Consider the following 21,184-nt stretch of genomic DNA (forward strand, 5'->3'; position numbering starts at 1 on the left):
ATCACCTTTTGGCTGTGACATTGGTAGTTATAAACATACGACACTGTCATGTGCATTGCCTTTGAAAAGTAAAGGATGCTGTTATAACAATGTAAATAAAAACACAGATATTCACAGGGGATTTGAACCCAGGTCAATATGCGTGGTTAGTGGACAAGCTACAACTAAACCAACGAAGTGATCTAAACTTAAGAATATAGGCCAATTATTGACATTTTAATTCCACTTGTGATTTACTGCTCTGACAAGTGTAATCGTCAGTTCCCATTCAAACCAATGTCCCACGTTAACATGGGAAACCAGATGTTACCCTGTGAAACCATTAAAATTGCTCTTAAACTGTGTCAAATTCATTAGAACAGACATCAATGAAACAAAACGGGTTAATACTGTTACCTAAAATGTTTTATAATATGCAAAACATCTTTTCTTTGCTCCTTGGCAATTGACATTGAATCAATCTGCTGAAAAGGCAAGTGAAATTATTCAAATGCACGCGCACATCCCCAGTTAACACGATCCACACCGGTGGCATTATTGGTGAGGCATCAACCAAAAAAAACGACTTAATCGACCCCTACCCCGCCGAACACTGGTCTTGCTCTCTCGCACAAGTGCACAAGTGAGTTTTGCTACAGGTTTCTCGCAAAAGTAGTTGCAAAAGTCAAGGCGTGCAGATTTAAAGTTGCTGTGCCAGATTTGAGAAGTTGTAAGTGCCGATTTGTGGTTGTACTGCGAAAATTAATGTACAAAAGTTAATGTGTAATACAAGTTTGTGTCTGTAGTTGTATTTATGTGAATGTCATTTTACACATTTGTGACTACTTGTCTGCAATTGTGAATTCAGTACACAAGCTTTTAAATACTGTCTGTGAGTGCAGATTGCAACATTCAACTTCAAATTGTTATTTTACAAGTTTTCACATCGGTGCTGTAAGCGTAAGTTCTCAAATCCAAATATGCAAGCTCTCGAGTTTTGCTCCTAATTTACCTTCATAGCAGTGCTGTGTCTCATAACTTAGTAAGCTGCCTATCCAAACAGCATTTTTGAACACCATAGTGCCATCAAACGCCTCAATGCGCCCCAAAAATTCTGCTCACTCCTTTGATTCCTTCCTAGTTAGGCAGCTAACTAGGTTTCGAGACACGGCCACGTGTGCTGAAGGGCTGAAGTTTTATTTCCGGGGTTAAAGCAGCCGCCATATCTGAATGCGCTTTAAACCTTTTCAATCCCACAGACATGTTTATGTTAACACAGTTCAGAAATACAGTGCGGATTACTATATAGCGCTTTGATTACAACCTATAGACGTTCAACAGAGAGGTTTCTAAGGTGAGTTTCAAAAGCAAAGATTCGATTAGTTTGGGCTCAGACGGAGGGGTGTTATGTATGTGATCAGCTCACATGAATCTTACTGCACATGGCACACGAGTTTGGAATGTAGCAACATAAGCTGCAACAAATGCAATTTTACTTTTCTATTTATGGGTCCATGTGACTTTTTATATATTTAGTAGTCTCACACTTAACTACGTTGTTTTGATGAAATTCGGGTGCCACTCTCTTATTTCTATTTACCATTTCCGTTACTTTTTTTTTTTCTAATGGCAGAGGCAGAAAGACTGTTGTTTGTTTACTTATTTACTTTTATGAGAGACAATGCAAATTCTCATCATATACTCACACTCATACCACCCCAGATGCGTATGACTTGCTTTCTTCTGTAGAACACAAACAAAGATTTTTAGAAGAATATCTCAGCTCTGTAGATCCATAGAATGCAAGTGAATGGTGACCAAAATTTTGAAGCTCCAAAAAGCACACAAAGGCAGCATAAAAGCAATCTATAAGACTCCAGTAGTTTAATCCATAGCTGTGTCCCAAACAAAACACTATGCACTTACAAAATATAATATGCACTCAGCCATGTAGTGTATGAATTTTCAAAGGGAAGTATCATCCCAAATGGAACACTAAAAGGAATAGTTCACCCAAAAATGAAAATTTGCTGATAATTTACTCACCCTCAGGCCATCCAAGATGTATCTGAGTTTCTTTCTTCATCAAAACAGAATTTAAGACTTTTAGGATTTCATTTCAGGCCTCCTCCTCTAAACAATGCAAGTGAATGTCCTCCATTTTTTGACGGTCCAAAATGCATATTTAGGGTGCATCAAAATAATCCACACGACTCCAGTCGACAAATAAAGGTCTTCTGAACCCAAACGATTGATTAAATTTAGAAACAAAACAATACTTATATACTTTTTAACTACAAATGTTCGCTTCCATACATCTCTGTGACGCGCGCTCATGAGAGGGATGACGTAAGCTCGTTGGTAAGGTCACGCATCACGTGGAGGAGGAGTCAGGAACCGCGTCATTGTTTACAAGAGAAACGTGCTGTTCACAAACCAAAACTATTTCAAAACAATATAAAATGAAATAAAAAATCACTTTCCAATAATAATAATAAAAAAACAACGTAAACAATGTAAACAATGACGCGCTTCATGACTCCTCCACGTGACGTGTGACTTTACCAACGAGCTTACGTCATCCCTCTCATGAGCGCACGTCACAGAGATGTACAGAAGCGAACATTCAGAGAAAATGATACAAACCTTAAGTCACAGCATTCCTCTGGTGTCCGTTTCTTTAAATGTTTGCGGCCTTGGACCTTATCTGTATGTGCTTGATTCCATGCTAATGAGAGCTCTGTGATTCTGGTCCCGCCCTGATAGTAAAATGAAGCGTGATTGGTTGAAGATAGAACATGCTACGATTAGTCCGAGTAATGTGGCCGTTATCTGATTGGCTTGAGTAGACGATGGGTGGAGTCCACCTATTTGTAGATTTGTGTGCACATCTTGACGCTAGATTTGTTTCAAAATCGACAAATGCGTGTAGCGATCCGCAAATGCACAGGAAGCGATCCACAAATAAATGTGCATGATTCATAAATGAATGCTGGACAGAGTTGTGTTTGTGAGTTGAAAAATACATTTGTAAATAATTTTTTTATTTGCAAATCTCATTTTATTTATTTGTGAATTCACTTGGGGTGATGGTAAAGCATTCAGTTCACATTTGTAAGGTGCTGTATCCACTGAAGTTTCGCTAGCTGCTACATCCTTCATTATTTACAATTGTTTGTCAGACCAGCAGCGCAGTCAGGTAACTCTGCCCCTTCCGCTATGTACGGCAAGCCACGTGCACTGAGTGCATGATGTGTCCAACATTTCACACTCTGTTTTGATGGTTGAAAATGTGCATCATCTGGGTACTTAAAGCACACTTTTTATTGTTGTTGCTGCATTTTCAGTGTAAACATACCAATCGCACTACTTACACTACAAATTGGTGTAGAATAGTGCAGAAGTGTGCGGTTTGGGATGCACGCCATGTCTTCTGAAGCAGTCTAATCGGTTTTGGGTGAGAACATACAAATATAACTCCTTTTTCACTTTACATCTTGCCATTGCAGTCTCCAGGCACAGTCATGATTTCAAACTCAATTACAATTCGTTGATGCATGCGCAGAGCGCTAAATGGCACTAGGAAGTGTAATCATGCTTGAAATCATGATTGCCTAGGAGACTGCAAATGTCAAGATATATTGTGAAAATTGAGTTAAATTTTTGTCTGTTCTCACCCAAAACTGATTAGATCGCTTGGATTACACATGGATTAAACCACTGGAGTGTTATGGAATACTTTTATGCTGCCTTTGTGCTTTTTTGGGCTTCAAAGCTTTGATCACCATTCACTTGCAATTTATGGACCTACAGAGCTATTGAGATATTTTTATGAAAAAATTGTTTGTGTTCAGCAGAAAAAAGAAAGTCATACACATCTGGGGATGAGTAAATGATGAAAGAATTTTCATTTTTGGGTGAACTATCCCTTTAATTGTTTAGCATTTTTAATATCCTCTTTAAAATGAGTGCTGATTACATGTCGCTTTGTGAAATCTGTGCACTTACTAAAGTAACTTCTATGGGTTCTAATCAGCTTTCTTTTTTTGTTTTTGGAAAAGGCCTACAAATTAAAGTTTCTCTCTTAGATTTATTCCAATATGAAATCCAGTATTTACATTTTAAAGAAGCATGCATATTTGGGTAAGTACGAAAACTGTGCCACTTCAATAGCTGATGTATGGCACACTTTTCACGCTCAAAGAGAAATTGTCATGAAGCCCTACTACACTTGTGTAAAATAATCAAATAATTTTGCCTTTTGATTTTTGTCATTTTTGAGCCGCAAAAGACATTCCCCAATTCATCATATTTTTGTAATATCCAATATATTTTATTATGTTGCTTGACAAATCCAACATACTGTTATTCTACAGACATGGATTAGGTTTTTTGTGTCAAAATCCCTAAACCAAGACCAAAATTTCTGACTGTAACTCCTAGAGCTATCAAACTACATACACCAAACTTGGCACAGACCTTCAGGCTGTTCTGACTGGTTTTCACACTGCGGGCGATTTATAAAAAAAAAAAAAAAAAAAAAAAATCCCCAAAATTCCCATAGACTTGCATTAACGAGATGTTCAAATGGGCCAGGAATATTCAAACTCCAACCTATCTAGCTACCTAATAAAATGGCACAGTTTTGCGATTCAGCATGGTTTTGTTCCTCTCTTTGGTTAGATGTCATTGGTGGATTTGGGAAAGCGTCTTTTAGAAGCAGCTCGGAATGGTCATGATGATGAAGTCAGGGCACTAATGGCCAATGGAGCTCCATTCACTACTGACTGGGTTGGTTATGTTTTCCCTTATTTTCTGAGAGTTAATAACATTTTTAAAAATGTTGCCTTACAAAAAGCAGTCGATAAGCAAAACAACACTAGCAATGCTTTTTAAAAAATCTTAAGCCTATAAAGATGTGACTTAATCATTGCATCATGTTATGACTCGTCAGATTTTCAATAGAACTGACATCATCTTAGTGCTTGTGCAGAGTGTTACCAATGTGAACTAATTGTCATAAGGCAATACTACAACATTTGAAAATTATTTTGAAAAAATACTGCTGTTTGTGTGTGTGTAGTGTCACATTGGCTGACTCGTGTACTTATTTTTTCCTGTGTTTTTAATATATATATATGTGATCTCCATGCAGCTTGGAACTTCTCCATTACATTTAGCAGCCCAGCATGGCCATTTCTCCACAGCTGAAGTGCTGCTGAGGGCTGGTGTGAGCAGAGATGCCCGAACAAAAGTGGACAGAACCCCACTGCACATGGCGGCCACAGAGGGCCATGAAGTAATTGTGGATTTATTAATCAGGGTAAGACAATCCAGCATGTCTTTTTTAACCTTGCAGTATCCTATGATTTAAGGACTAATTTTCAAATCTTGATTTACACCAAGTAGGTGGATACAAGTCTCTTTGTTTCCTAATTGTGTTTTAGAGTGGAGCAGACATCAATGCCAAAGACATGTTGAAGATGACCGCTCTCCACTGGGCCGCCCAGCATGGTCATCACCATGTTGCAGAACTCTTGGTCAAGCACGGGGCTGATGTACACGCCCTCAGCAAGTTTGACAAGTCAGCTTTTGATATTGCTGTTGACATACAACATGGCGAACTCATGCTCTTATTACAGGTTTGTCTCTGAAGATATTTTTTTCACATTATTTTATGATGCTACATTTGGTTTCCTGTTCAATCCCATTTCTACATTATGGGAACCTGCAATCCCATGATTGTAACTGGATTTTAAAGAAACATATACAGTGCATTCAGAAAATATTCAGACCCCTTCATTCTTTCATATTTTGTTATGTTGCAGCCTTATGCAAAAATGCTTTAAATTATTAATTTGTTTCACATCAATCTATAATCCATACCCCATAATGACAAAGCAAAAAAACAGATTTTTGATAACTTTGCAAATTTATTAAGACATAAGTATTCAGAACCTTAACTTAGTTGAAGCACCTTTAGCAGCGATTACAGCCTCAAGTCTTTTTGGGTATGATGCGACAAGCTTTGCACACCTGGATTTGGGGAATTTCTGCCATTCTTCTCTGCAGATCCTCTCAAGCTCTCATCAGGTTGGATGGGGACCATCGGTGGACAGCCATTTTCAGGTCTCTCCAGAGATGTTTGATTGGGTTCAAGTCCGGGCTCTGGCTGGACCACTTAAGGACATTCACAGAGTTATCCCTAAGCCACTCCTGAGTTGTCTTGGCTGTGTGCTTAGGGTCATTGTCCTGTTGGAAGGTAAACCATCGGCCCAGTCTGAGGTCCTGAGCGCTCTGGACCAGGTTTTCATTAAGGATATCTCTGTAATTTGCTGCGTTCAGCTTTCCTTCAACCCTGACCAGTCCCTGCCACTGAAAAACACCCCCACAGCATGATGCTACCACCACCATGCTTCACTGTTGGGATGGTATTGCACAGGTGATGAGTGGTGCCGGGTTTCCGCTTGGAATTGAGGCCAAACAGTTCAATTTTCGTTTCATCAGACCAGAGAATCTTGTTTCTCACAGTCTGAGAGTGCTTTAGGTGCTTTTTATATGTCTTGCACTGAGGAGAGGCTTCCGTCTGGCCACTCTGCCATAAAGCCCAGATCGGTGGAGTGTTGCATTTATGGTTGTCCTTCTGCAAGTTTCTCCCATTTCCACACATGATCTCTGGAGCTCAACCAGAGTGACCATCAGGTTCTTGGTCACCACTCTTACCAAGGCCCTTCTCCCCCGATTGCTCAGTTTGGCTGGGCGGCCAGCTCTAGGAAGAGTCCTGGTTGTTCCAAACCTCTTCCATTTAAGAATTAGGGGGCCACTGTGCTCTTGGGAACGTTCAATGCAGCCAAAAAAAATGTGTAGCCTTCCCCAGATCTGTGCCTCTACACAATCCTGTCTCTGAGCTCTGCAGGGAGTTCCTTTGACCTCATGGCTTGGTTTTTGCCCTGATATGCATTTTCAGAAGTGAGACCTTTTATAGACAGGTGTGTGCCTTTCCAAATAATGTCCAATCAATTTAATTTGCCACAGGTGGACTCCAATCAAAGTGTAGATACATCTCAAAGATGATCCAGAGAAATGGGATGCACCTGAGCTAAATTTCAGGTGTCAGCAAAAGGTCTGAATACTTATGTCAATGTGATATTTCAGTTTTTTCTTTTTAATAAATTTGCAAAGTTATCAAAAATCTGGTTTTTGCTTTGTGATTATGGGGTAGGGAGTGTAGATTGATGTGAAAAAAATTATTAAAAACATTTTAGCATATGGCTGCAACATAACAAAATGTGAAAAAAAATGAAGGGGTCTGAATACATTCTGAATGCACTGTATATTGACTCAACAAACCTAATCATCATTAGTATGATGTTACATTCTCTATATGTCTTTTAGAAGGGAATGCAGAATCAGGTAAACAGAAATGCTGAAGCATCAATCACAAATGGAAATTCCACCCCACAGTTCATCATCCAGGGTGTCCCCAATATTCAAGGGGGTGTCGTCAACCTCACAGACTTGATCAAAACCAGCTCAGGTACGAGACGACCGTCTGTTGACTGAATGAATATTGAAATCAAATGATAATTTTCATGTCATATTGTAAACATTTGTCATTTTCTGATCTGAAATAATAATTGACATTTTTCCTGTCTAGGTAACACAGAGGAGGCGATTGCTGTCAGCGCCTTAGACTCAAGTATACAGCAAGTGGTGAACGAATCGGGCCAGAGAGTCATAACCATATTAACAGATCAACACGGAAACCTGCAAACAAATGGACTCGGCCAACCATTCTTTGTCACGATGCAGGATGGACGACAAGGTACAACAAAATATTTGGTAATTTCCAGTTGGGATATTGTTACTGCCATGTTATACTTCTTGTACCGTGAATTAAGGATGTTTGATTTCCTGTATTTTCTCTCAGTATTGGCAGTTTCAGCCAATCAAATCACAGAGGAAGTGGTAGATGACTCCGAACCTCCTGCCCGTAAAAGGAAAATTGAAGTCTCATCCAATCACACAGAGACTGGTGAAACGGTGTGTATAATTGTATATATAACATAGTAAGGTTGGCGTATTCCTCTTGTTACTCAATGAAATAAGTCAGATCTTGTTTTTAATGCCCTATTAACTGCTTATAACAGGATGCATTTTTTAAATACAGACAGTTTGAGTTTTTTTGCCGTACAAAGCCAAAACGCAGTAACTATGCCAACACTGAAAGTTTTTTGGTTGTCCAGCCAAATGTGGATTATAAAATAGTCTCATTCTGTTTTCTGTGAATCTGAGCATAGTTGAGCCAAACCCATCTGTCACAGGACAGATCATACTAGTCTAAGGCCCCGTTTCCACCTGGTATTAAGATGTATTTTTGCTTATCCGATCACAAGTGGTCAGTGCTGGAAACTGGGTCCAAAAATTTTGTGATCGGATCACTGAAGTCACATACAAAGGTGGTCAAAAACGGATGTGACCACATCGCATTTGAGATGTGAAACACTTATCCGTCCTCAATGCATCCTGAACAGCAGCGAAGCTGCACCCCTCACCTGTCAGTCAACTGCTGCGCCAAAACAAGAGTTTAAACTTTGCCAGTTAAAAGCTACTTTAAAAGGAAATAAGCGTCTGATCGGAAAATTTGAAAAAGCTACGGAGCCCCTTAGAGGACAGGGTGGGAATTTGTGGGAATTTGTGATGTGCCCTCGCAATAGTTTGCGTTCCCTTGCAATACATTTACCATGATTTTACTATAGTAACCATATTTTAACCTTGATATTCATAGAAAAACCATAGTAATAATACAGAAAAATTAAAACTATGGTAATAAAATAATAATTTTGTGTTTATTATGGTTGTACTACAAATACGATGGATACTACAAATATCATAGTTAAAATATGGTTACTGTAGTAAAACCATGGTAAATTTATTGTGAGGGCACACAAAACTTACTATGAGGGAACGCAAACTTACTATGAAGGAACGCAAACTTACTACGAGGGAACGCGAAACGTATTGCGAGGGAACGCGAAACATATTGCGAGGGAACGCGAAACGTATTGCGAGGGAACGCGAAACGTATTGCGAGGGGACGCTAAACTTATTGCGATGGAATGCGAAACTTATTGCGAGGAACGTGAAACTATTTAAGAAAATAGTCCACCCTGTCCTCTAAGGGGCTTCGTAAAAAGCTAATTTTCCACTCTCTTTGTCTTATGACTTTTTTGCTGTTTATTATCATTCATTAACACACTGACATAGTGATTGATGTATATCACCATAAAATCAGAGACCCTTCCCTAGAAATCAGATTACAAGTGGTCACAGGAGATGCATTTGAGACGCATGGTAATACCAGGTAGAAACAGGAATGCATCTCAGCTGACCACATGTGATCGGATCACCGAAAACGCATCTTAATACCAGGTGAAACGGTCCCTAAGAGACCAGACAATATTGGTCTGGCATAAACCAATACAGGTAGATAATGTTTATCACTCCATTCTTTCTCTCTAGGAGCACCTACATTGGCAGTTACAAGAAGCTAACAGGAAAGCTCAATCATATCGTCAACAGCTGCTCCGCAAAGAGCAGGAAGCCGAGGGGTACCGAATGAAACTGGAGGCAATGTCCAATGGACAGACCAACGGCACCGCCACTCTGGACCAGGAGCAGGTCGTGCTTGTGCAGGAGGAAGTGGGTATAGAGGAAGAGGAAGAGGAAGTTGTCTTCTTTTCAGAAGGTGGTGAAGTTGTCAAAACAGAGGAGATTGATTCTGCAGATGAGCAGATAACTCTAGGGGAAGCCACAGCGGGTCACACAGAGGTAATTTCATAAAAGACGACCCGAGAGCGTGGACTCAATGCTCGAGCAACCAAAGAGTGCATCAGCATGGTTTTGGTTTGGTTCATTTTGATTTTTGCAATTAAGTCATTTTGTAACTTATTAACTTCTTCTGTTTTGGTTACTGTATCATTGTTTAGTCAAAGACCATGAAAGAGAGTTCTTTCTCGGTAGTGTTCTTTAAAGGGGGTTCTTCAAAGACAGCTGGAGAAGACTCACTCTTTACAAATGATGTTACCTTTAAAATCCCCTAGACTGGAACTGTGTTTGCGTTATACAAACAGTTAGTTTCATCACTTTTGAAATTGAACATTGACAAGATGCATTGTGTTAACATGATCTCAGAATCAGGTTTTTTGCCAGTTACGTGTTGTTTGCATTGGAAATAAAATGGTGCACCAATTTTAAGACATTAAAACTGCATAATCCATCTTAAAAATACACCAATCAATGAATTTTATATATTTCTGTTTGGCCACTTACAAGAGTGCTAAACAGTCATTTAAAAAGTGCCTTTGCATTTAGTATTTTTAGTCATTGTTCGTTTTCACGCTTAGGGGATGCTACTAAAATGTATACACATAGTATTTGTTTCATTAATGGGTATACTGCTTAATCCCATTCACTTAACATTCAATTCACATTCCTCTCTGCTTGTGTACAACATGTTTTCAGTTTTATGTTCTGCTGAAGTTTCAAACAGAAGAATTAAGTTGGGAGAGCTCTTGTGCTTAACAAGAGAATAAATAAGTGTTTTCATAAAGTTAAAAGAGGTCTGATTTCAATATCAGGGTATTGTATCAGTTTATCTTGTATAAATCTCACTGTCTTGTTGATGAAAAAGGATGTAGAATGTCAAGGATGTGTAAGAATCTCAATGTAAATGATACAAATTTTTAACCAGTTTAGATTGCCTCTACTATAGGAAGAATGTAATTATTTCCTATTCAAACCATCCATTTAATTGTAAATGTTTTCTATAAGATAGTACTGTCCTTTCACATTGTATGTGTGAACCACAGTGTTATACTGGCGCTACAATTTAAGCACACTGATCCAGGTGCAAAATCCTGATCAGTGTAATCACTGTTATTATGTGCATATAAGTGATGTATAAAGCTTTTGACCTATTTTTGATTTAAAATGTAGCAATTGTTGGCTTCTGATTTGATTTTTTTTTTTTTTTTTTTTTTTGGATTACAAAGAAACCTCACACTATAGGTGAGACTGGGGCTAGTTGTCTAGTAGGTTTAATTTAGAGTCAGTAGCTTTATAACGGCTATGAACGTTTACACATTGTCCAGGAAAAAATAATACAGTTCATCAAATACGTTGAATGTTGTCACAATGGAACGTCTTTTAAAGATGCACTCAGTTATTGTTTTCATTTAAAACGTTTTACTTCTATAGAAATGAATAGTAAATTTGAAACATGAATTAAATAATGACCACTTGTGTGAGATGAAAAATTCAGTCATATCAGTAACCTTTAAAAGCTTTTTTATTCTACATGGGGCAGGGGCGCCTCATGGGGGCAGCTATGTTAGCATCACATGACGAGCTGAAAACTACTGGTTTGATCTCAATACCTGCCCTCTTATTGAACACTTTCATTCATGGATTTAATTAGTCCTGGTTTATTGTGCATAGTGAATTTCTACAATGGCACTGGTAACTGAAAACTACAGTTTGAATTATGCAGCATCCGGGCCACTAGGTGTCAGTGTAAGCCCTACTTCGACATACTTCAAAAAATTACTAAGTGCACCTTTAAAACATGACAACTAGCTCAGACATTTATAAAAGTTACCTTTGAGAATGTAGTTCATAGTTCTCAAACTTTAAGTAAAAATCTACCTTCATTATATAGTATATCCTTGCATGAATGTATGCTAGTGTGGTTTTATTGTGTTCACTTGTGTTCAGCAGCTATAACAAACAAATATTTTAATTTTAGTTTGGAAGATAACATTAAAAAAATTATTCTAATTTAAAATGTCTTGAATAAGATGTTTGAAACCAACATACAAAACCACTGCTAGAAAAACAACAAAAATCAAAAACACAATTTGTGTAATTGGACTTTTGACTCAGAACCTACTGAGATAATATATAGCCCTTGTCACAACTAGCCCCAGTCACCCACACACCCTAACATTTCAAGGAAACTACACACAGTTATATAAAACTGTTTATTCTTTGCTAGTTCTGGATAAGTAAAATGACCAAAAAACTAAGAAATCTGTATACAAAGAAGCAAGAGATCCAGCTATTAAAGCAAAGAATAGAATGTAAATGAAAACAAAAAGGTTCCAAGAAGCTCTTCACATTTAGGTTTAGGGAGGCATTGGAGCTCTCATTGGACCCCTGGGTGGTGCAGGGGTGGTCCTCTCTGAAAGCCAAAGGGTGGAGGTCTGGGTGGGCCGGCACCATAACCTGGAGGCGGCATTGGTGGAGGTCCCCTCATACCAGGATGCATTGGCGGACCTGAGAAAGAGAGGAAATTTTAATGCACAACATTATCATTTTGAAAGATAAAGGTTTTATCTTGTAGCTGGTTGAATGTAATCAAGTGTGATGAGACCTGAATGACTATCAGTTTGGTTTTATTAATAAATACCAGCTCGCGCTGTTTTCCCTTTGCCTTGTCGCGTGTGAAATGCCACATTAACAGTACAGTGCACACATATTTCATATTTGCCATACCTCTCCCACTGCATCGTTCTTAACTGCTGAATCAAGTTTGTTGTCTTACAACACAATGCAGGTATTCCCCACACTCTGTGGTGCCATGACAGTGCTGCTTAAGTCTTATAGGAGCCTTTTGCATCATGAGCGATCCGTATAATTACGGATCACTGATCCAGTCATAGGACGTGAATATCGGCCGATACCGATCGGTGGCCGATCGATCGGAGCATCCCTATTAAAAACACAATAAGCTTCATTTAGAATTTAGAATCAATTGACTTTACTCCAGAATAAAGCAATAAGCCACTCAAGTCTAGGGCTGGAACTAATTATTATTCTGTTTATCGACTAATCTAACAATTATTAGATCAATAATTCAGCTATTCGGGCGATTATTGCAATGATTAATAAACAGCTCTTCAGATTTTCCCTCGTGTTAAGAATACTTTCTATTAAGTTTAATTTAGTAAAAAATTAATAAAAATCACTGCAAAAAAATACTATTTTTATCAAGTGTCTTTGTCTTGCTTTCCATGTAAAAATATACCCAAATTCTTAAAACAAGATACATTTTCTTTTTTTTTTACATTTTCTCCCCAATTTGGAATGCCCAATTCCCAATGCGCTCTAAGTCCTCGTGGTGGCGTAGTGACTCGCTTCAATCCGGGTGGCGGAAGACGAATCTCAGTTGCCTCCGCGTCTGTGACAGTCAATCCGCGCATCTTATCATGTGGCTTGTTTAGCACCTTACCGCCTTACGGAGATGTAGCACATGTGAAGGCCCATGCTATTCTTTGCGGCATCCACACACAACTCACCACGTGCCCCACCGAGAGCGAGAACCACACATTATAGCGACCACAAGGAGGTTACCCCATGTGACTCTACCCTCCCTAGCAACTGGGCCAATTTGGTTGCTTAGGAGACCTGGCTGGAGCCGCCCTGGATTCAAACTCGCGACTCCAGTGGTGGTAGTCAGCGTCAATACTCGCTGAGCTATCCAGGCCCAACAAGATACATTTTCCTGAGAAGCGACATATTAGATATTTAGACTTTGAGTCCATATGTTACAGTAATTTTACTAACGGTAATGGGTGTTATTAGGCATGATGCAATGTGGGGTACAAACAGCAATATTATAAAAGAATCCAATGTTACTGCAGAGTAATATATTTAACTAGCATGATATTGTAGATATATAGACTTTGCATTATATTAGCTACTTTACAACAGCTTTGAACGTGGCTCATCCAATCAGATTTTAGAACCAGAACCATTCATTTTCTAAAGAATGTTTTTTTTTTTAACATATTAAAAAGTATCCAGATACAAAATTGGCAGACATTTTATCAGACACAAACATACCCATTGGTGGGCCAAATCCTCTGGGAGGCACACCCATGGGTAGATGGGGAGGCTTCCCGGGTGGAGGTGGCGCTCGAGGTTGAATGGATCCAGGTGGGCCAGGAGGAGGCACCATTCCTGGAGGTCCCGAGGGAGGCATTGGCATTGGTGACATCCTTAGAAAACATACAATCTCATTACACAATGTTTTGTAATTTCATGTCTGAACACATTGGCAAAATAACACATTAGGTCTCACCAGGTGGGTGCATTCCTGCTGGGGGGAATGGTGGTGGACCATGTGGAGGCCCTGAGCCTGCTGGAGTTCCTGGAGCAGGAGGCATGTGCATGCCAGGGGGCATACCAGGTGGCATGGAGCCAGGAGGAGGAACAGGAGGGAAAGCACCAAGATGTGGCATTCCAGCAAGACCAAAAAGCATTTCTTTGATCACAGATGACCGAAAAAGATTTGAAAGTGTCTAAAATGGTCCAATAAATTGGCTTTTTGTTATTAAATGGATAGTTCACCCAAAAATTAAAAATCTCTCATCATTTACTCATGCCACCCCAGATTTGTATGACTTTTTTTCTTCAGCTGAACACATAATCAAGATTTTTAGAAGAATATCTCAGCTCTGTTAATTCATACAATGCAAGTGAATGGTGACCAAAACTTTGAAGCTCCAAGAATCACATAAATGCAGCATAAAAGTAATCCATAAGACTGATTTCAGACTTAAGAAGCAATATGATCAGTGAGGGTGAGAAGCGGATCAATATTGAAGTCCTTTGTTACGATATATCTCCACTTTCACTTTCAAATACTTTCACAGTTTGAAAGTGAAAGTGAAGATTTATTGGAGAAAAGGACTTAAATATTTTTGTTTCTGATTTCGCTTCTAAAGACATAGATTTAACAACTGGAGTCATATGGATTACTTTTATGCTGCTTTTAAGTGATTTTTGGAGCTTCAAAGATCTGGTCACCATTCACTTGCATTGTAAGGACATACAGAACTGAAATATTCTTCTAAAAATCTGCATTTGTGTTCAGCAGAAGAAAGAAAGTCATACAAATCTGGGATGGCATGAGGGTGAGTAAATGATGAGAGAAATTTCATTTTTTGGGTCATTATTTGGGTCCCTTAAAGGGTCAATTTTAGCCCAGTGGAATTGATGTTCAGGCACATTTTTGACCTTTATTATCAGGGCATATTTATTTCTAACACTATAAAAACACACAGCATTTACCCACATTTATACAAAATACTTGAATTGAATCAATTTATTAAAATAAATAGTAAATTTGAAATTTAATTATAAAATCAAATCAGCACCAAATACAAAGTTAGCTGTAAAAAATGCACAACATTAGGCCTAAAAAGAATATGCTGAAATTTATAAAAAGTTACATGTAAAAAAAAAAAAAAAACCTATTTCAAAATTGGGGATTTTTTGCCCCACCCACATTTTAAATATATGGGGCATTTTAGTCACTTTTAGTGGCATGTTTGCACCAAGCCCTGATTAATTTCTGCACCTGGTTTGAAAAAGGGACAACTATTATTTCCTGAATCATATTTATACCAACTAAACTGGCATTGGAATTCCCGCTCTGAGTGTGGTCATGACAGGTGTGGGCATACTGGGTGGCAGTGGGGCATCTGCGAAAAGCTGGTGGGGACGATCTGCCTGTGACAGTGGATTCTGAGCGGCCAGGAGTTGCTCTTTGGAGTCCTTTTTAAAGGCATATAAACCCATGATAGGCCGATTGCAGAGATTCTGGCCGTTCATGGCCTCAATAGCAGCATCGGATGCGTCAAAGCTGGCATAGTTGATGAAGGCGTAGCCCTTGGAGTTGCCCGTGTCTGGGTCTCTCATGATCTTGGGCGTTTGAAGGGTCACGCTGAAAGCGCTGAAAGTATCGTAGAGGAGTTTCTCATCGATCTCAGGGTCCAAGTTGCCGATGAAGATGTTGGCGCCGACATCGAGGTTCTTGTTGTGCGCCGAAGCCTTGTTGACTCGTATGGGTGTGCCGTAAAGTTTGATCATGTTCATGATCTTTATAGCATAGTCAGTGTCCTCTTCGCTGAGGAACTCTACGAAGCCATAACCTTTGAGAATAGAGAGCAAACTAAGTACAATGGTTTACAGTAACCTCAAGTTACATGCAAGAATGTAGGCCTAACTCTTGATATAGTTTCTAGATACTGAAGTGATCTGATAATATACAGGTGCTGAATTTTGAAAAAGGAATTGCTTGAAAACATAGTTCTATTAATAAAACACTGCTGACAAACCTATTGTCTGGTGCACCACCTTAGATTCAAACTAGCAACTTTCATAATATTTTGCCTGAGAGTCTATTTAAAAAAAAGAAACAGCCTGAAATGAAATAGGACAACTAACCTATACTAGCTATGTTATTGTGTTGTGTGTGAGCTGGACTCACCTTGATGTTGTCCTGTTACCCTCTCTTTGGACATGTGTGTGTTTACAACAGGACCAGCTTGCAAATAGAGCTCCCACAACAGAGACTCAGACACCTTCTCATCAAGACCGCCCACATATACATATATCTGAAAAGAAAAAACATATGCCACAAATTAACACTAAATGGTAAATGGATAGCTTCAACTGTGTTTGATATAATGGCAAGTGATTTTCTAGTACCAAATTAGCAATTTATCATGATTACTCAAGGATAATGTGCTGGAGTGATGGCTGCTGGAAATGTGGCCTGTCTAGATTTGATCAAAAATGACTTTTTTTCAAATAGTGATGGTGTTGTTTTTTTACATCAGTAATGTCCTGACTATACTTTGTGATCAGTTGAATGCCACTTTGGTGAATTAAAGTACCAATTTCCTTCCGAAACAGCAAAATCTGTACATTATTCCAACTTTTGGCCGCCAGTGTATATATTTTTTATTGAATATTGATGTAGCAACATAATTAGTATGAAAAGAAAAAAATAACGGAAGACTGTTTTGATAAATAATAATAATAAAAAAGGGGGTGTGGGAGCCTTTTACCCCACACTTGGTGTTTATTGTGAAAATATAGGGACAATAGATATGGGGCACATTTTTTTTTAAACTTACATTTGACACAGCAAGATGCTTTTTTTGAGTAACAAATTAAGATAATTCTTATTCAAAATAACAACTTCAGGAAAGGGTGCACCATTTTCTATTAGTTTTAATCACATTTGGCATTTAATAACATCAGGTGTTCTATAAACAAATGAATCTCCATTGTGATATGGGTCAGTCAGTGTGAGCCCACACTGAACATTTTTCATAACAAACCTATTCACCCCATTTAAAAAAAGAAAAAAAAAAGTGTTAATAAAATAAAAGAAAGTGTTTTATAACGGCTTTTAGCACCTGCAACAGGGAGGATTTTTACCCCTAATACAATCCTTTCACTTACTGGACAGTTATTATTTTTTTTTAATTATTATTAAATCACCTTGAACAAAACTAAAAATGACAAATAAGTATTTTGTATAAAAATTTTTTTTTTTAAAAACGTGATAGTTTCAGGGATTCTCATTAGCTACATACATTTGCAACATTTAAAAATGATTAAAAATTAGATAAAATTACCTCAAAATCAAACTTTAGACATTGAATGCGATGATCTCATGAATTTTGCAGTGTATAGTGACAAACAGGTGTTTAGGAAAGTGCTGTGGTAGATTTGGTTGCTGTTTATAGTGTTATAGGAGAAAATTTAATTAAAAGTGCCTTTTGGGGCCTGGGTAGCTTAGCGAGTATTGACGCTGACTGCCACCCCTGGAGTCACAGGTTCGAATCCAGGGTGTGCTGAGTGACTCCAGCCAGGTCTCCTAAGCAACCAAATTGGCCCGGTTGCTAGGGAGGGTAGAGTCAGATGGGGTAACCTCCTCGTGGTTGCGATTAGTGGTTCTCGCTCTCAATGGGGCACGTGGTAAGTTGTGCGTGGATCGCGGAGAGTAGCATGAGCCTCCACATGCTGGGAGACTCCGTGGTGTCGTGCACAGCGAGCCACGTGATAAAATGCGTGGATTGACTGTCTCAGAAGCGGAGGCAACTGAGACTTGTCCTCCACCACCCGGATTGAGGTGAGTAACTGCGCCACCACGAGGACCTACTAAATAGTGGGAATTGGGACATTTTTAAATTTTTTTTTAAAGTGCCTTTTACCCCGGGTGACCTTTAGTCCTCGTTGTACCCTAATCTTTTTGTGTCCCATTTGGTTTCATATATTTTTGAAAAACATTTATAGTATTTACTACAAAAAATGTATTTAATGACTTTAAAAAAAATTTAATGTGGTGTAAGTGTAACCATCAAGTACTAAATTGCTTTCCTTGCACCTGGAATACATGAGAGTGCACACAACATAATCAAACTTTAAAAAATGTTTTCAAACACATTTTTCAAGGTAAAATAAATAAATAATGTTTTACAAATATCATGAATTTTTGAGTCAAAAATATCAGGAAGTTTTCTCAAGGTTACACCACATGACCTGAACAAAATGTGCCTTTTCATAAAAATGTCAAAATATTGGATTTTTTTTTTTTTTAAAGTTCACAGTCTTGAGACCTGTTTTATGGTTTTTGTCAACATAAACAACAAAATGGCAATCTACATGTTAGTTACACCACATGCTTTTGATTTGGTGGTCAAAAGTTTTTCAAATATTGATTACATTTTTAAACACATTTGATTTACTGTTGTTGTTTTGAAATACTAATAAAAGATTATTCTGCACTACTCATACCAACATTTCTTTTTTTCAAGAATTTTAGCTTTTAATGAGAATTTGTTTTTTACTGTCTCAGGACGGTTACACCACATGGTATTTCTGACTTCAAGCAACAGCAAAAAAATATATAAAAATGACTTTGAACTCAGAAACTGAAAACATGTTCATCACAGAAGAGGTACATTTAAGTAGGTAATTGTTTTGTGTGAACTGGATTTTTAAATAGTTTAATAGATCTGGACAAAATGATTGTCACGTCATTGAACCCTTTACATTTTTTCATTTCAAAATGTAGCTCAGATGCTGCTACACATTCATATAGCCACATACAAGGGACATATTTGTGGTGGGAACACATTTTTATTTTTTTGTCAAAATTACTACGTCATAATCAATTCAACACTTTAAAATTATTATATATTTTTTTTACAATCAAAAAAGATTGGGTGGTTTAAACTGTAGGAACCACAGAGAGACCAATATTTCTCAAGGCACAACAAACTGTGACAATTTTGTCAAATGTCGTCAGCTGTCCTTCATTTGCCGAGTAACACAGAGAACGCGGGATGGTGTTCTGCAAAATTTTGTATTTTTTCTTGACCTGGCCAATAACTCGCTCTACATGCATTCGGACAGCAGCAGGACTTGTTTCTTCCAACTCAAGTGGATGCAGTAGCTCTTTCACTTTTATGAATGCCGGTATCTTCCGGTGAGCCGAGTCCAAGTCCGCAGTTTCTCTTATATCAAAACCTCTGTTGGCAAGTATCACATCTCCAGGTGATAGCATATCCAAATATCCACATGTATCAGTTAAGTCCTTGTCACTTGTCTGACCACCACAGCCCTTTGATACAAATGATACAACCCCCTGTGGTGTGATGGATATCAAATATTTAACTGTGTTATGATGCTGGGATTGGGAGTATGTCTCAGCACGAGCATTCATATTGTTTGGTTTTTCTATTAATATTTCAAAACAATCAATAATGGATGTGCAATTGCTAAACTTTGTTCTAAAACACATCGGTAGACTCATCTGCAGTTGTTCTTTGCTCGGCCAAACAATGAATCTAGAGAGTCTACAATACATTACATCCAAAGTACTGATAAACACTCTAGTGACAGTAGATTTTGACAGATGAAACATGTTTACAAAAAGACATAATGGTACATTTAATTTAATCCGCATTAGTGTAATTAAAAAGCCGTGGAAGGGAGTCAACCCTGGACTATCCCTTAGAAATCCAGAGAGGAAAGCGAACACGGCCATTAATTTCGTGTAAGATGGCAGGCCAGTGAGTTCTCGCACCATTTTGTCACTGTTCTTGAAAGACTCGAAGAACATGCGGTCTGCTTTTTCTTTGACACGAGTGACCTCTGCTCTCAATGCTGTGCATTCATCAGTTAATGCTTTCACTGTAGCTTGACACGCCGTGTTGGTACAGGTCGTGAAAGTTTGTGGAGAGTGCACAGTAGTGGCATAGCTGTGTTCATCATACCTGTCTGTCTTCTCTAAGTCTGTATCATTATTATTAATGGCTACAGTGGTATGGGATTCATCTACAGCCTGAGTCCTCTTTCTTTTGAGTGCCTGAGTTTGCTCAAACCTCTTCAGTTTGTATACATTTCGTTGTTTCTGTGCAGCTGAAGTGTGTGCAAACACAGATGGCACAAAGTCAGGGCTCATAGGGTTCTCGCTTTTTTCACCTGAGGGGTAAGCATAGGGTGTTGTCAAAACTGGTGGCACATGGTTAGGATAACAAGACAGTACCATACGTGTCCTTGAAGCTGACTCTGTTCATTTATACATTATTCTGCATTTTATGCATTAGATGCTACTGCAATTAGAGACTATTTTATATTCAGGAAATCCACTAGTAAATCAACTAAAAAACGGACTATGCTCATATAATGCTTGGATAATGTGTTTATCGTATCGCCTAACGTTTTCAACGATATCAAATGAAACTAGTCCCCCAATTTACCTGATATAAAGTGCTCATTACACAACACGGAGTGTTTTGTTGGAGTCCAGTGTGCTCTTCTGATTGCAGCTAACCATATTAGACGGCGTTTTGGCTCTTTTGGGATGGAATACAAGCGAATATCTTTATTTTTTCGACGATTGTTGTGGCATCCCACAGCGCAGCACACAGCAGGCATATTTGATTCGGTCACAAAAATGACGGCGCAACGGTGCCGTGACGTCAGAGGAAACCAGCTAAAGACTGATGCTAAAGTCAAAAAAGATATAAAATGTAAACTTTTTCTGCAACAACTACCATAAAACTACTTTGATCTTATTTTGGAATTGCATTGATTCAGTTGTGGTGTAATAAACAGAAATATATTAATGAAAACATTCAGCATTCAAGACCTTTTTTTTTTTTTTTTTTTTTTTTTTGTGCTGTTGTGGGAAATTTAGTTTTTACTTTATGGCTCCATGTATTATCCAAAGGAAGATTAAAAGTATTTGTATTTAGTTAATCTTATTATACTATCATAATACGTCTCCTTAGCGATCATGATCTTGATTACAGTTCCTAGATTTTGACGCATGGGC

General features: G+C 38.3%; 2 protein-coding genes and 1 pseudogene across 2 annotated transcripts; 1 reads left to right on the forward strand and 2 right to left on the reverse strand.

Annotated features, from left to right (window-relative positions):
- Positions 1 to 1,178: 1,178 nt before the first annotated feature.
- LOC127425620 (GA-binding protein subunit beta-1-like) lies at positions 1,179 to 10,976 on the forward strand. Its single transcript, XM_051671805.1, has 8 exons — positions 1,179 to 1,333; positions 4,663 to 4,770; positions 5,135 to 5,302; positions 5,427 to 5,621; positions 7,375 to 7,516; positions 7,637 to 7,804; positions 7,910 to 8,022; positions 9,502 to 10,976. The coding sequence occupies exons 2-8, from the start codon at positions 4,663 to 4,665 to the stop codon at positions 9,820 to 9,822; spliced, it is 1,215 nt and encodes a 404-aa protein (XP_051527765.1). The 5' UTR covers positions 1,179 to 1,333; the 3' UTR covers positions 9,823 to 10,976.
- An 18-nt stretch (positions 10,977 to 10,994) lies between these two features.
- On the reverse strand, positions 10,995 to 18,102 carry LOC127424987 (splicing factor 3B subunit 4-like; annotated as a pseudogene).
- Positions 18,103 to 18,973: 871 nt separating this feature from the next.
- On the reverse strand, positions 18,974 to 20,785 carry LOC127425619 (uncharacterized). The gene is made up of 2 exons (XM_051671804.1): positions 20,607 to 20,785; positions 18,974 to 20,328 (listed from the first exon to the last, which is right to left on the reverse strand). Exons 1-2 carry the CDS (start codon positions 20,782 to 20,784, stop codon positions 19,073 to 19,075), a joined length of 1,434 nt encoding a protein of 477 aa, XP_051527764.1. The 5' UTR covers position 20,785; the 3' UTR covers positions 18,974 to 19,072.
- Between the last annotated feature and the right edge of the window lie 399 nt (positions 20,786 to 21,184).

This window comes from Myxocyprinus asiaticus, chromosome 34, assembly GCF_019703515.2.
Source record: "Myxocyprinus asiaticus isolate MX2 ecotype Aquarium Trade chromosome 34, UBuf_Myxa_2, whole genome shotgun sequence".
Lineage (NCBI taxonomy): Eukaryota > Metazoa > Chordata > Actinopteri > Cypriniformes > Catostomidae > Myxocyprinus > Myxocyprinus asiaticus.

What these genes read in the sequence shown, in the direction of transcription:
- LOC127425620 (XM_051671805.1), top strand. Translation starts at nt 4,663, where the DNA reads ATGTCATTGGTGGATTTGGGAAAGCGTCTTTTAGAAGCAGCTCGGAAT. An exon ending in TTGTGGATTTATTAATCAGG is followed by an intron (nt 5,303 to 5,426) that starts GTAAGACAATCC and finishes ATTGTGTTTTAG; the next exon opens with AGTGGAGCAGACATCAATGC. An exon ending in AACTCATGCTCTTATTACAG is followed by an intron (nt 5,622 to 7,374) that starts GTTTGTCTCTGA and finishes TATGTCTTTTAG; the next exon opens with AAGGGAATGCAGAATCAGGT.
- LOC127425619 (XM_051671804.1), bottom strand. Translation starts at nt 20,784, where the DNA reads ATGCCTGCTGTGTGCTGCGCTGTGGGATGCCACAACAATCGTCGAAAA. An exon ending in TAATGAGCACTTTATATCAG is followed by an intron (nt 20,329 to 20,606) that starts GTAAATTGGGGG and finishes CTTACCCCTCAG; the next exon opens with GTGAAAAAAGCGAGAACCCT.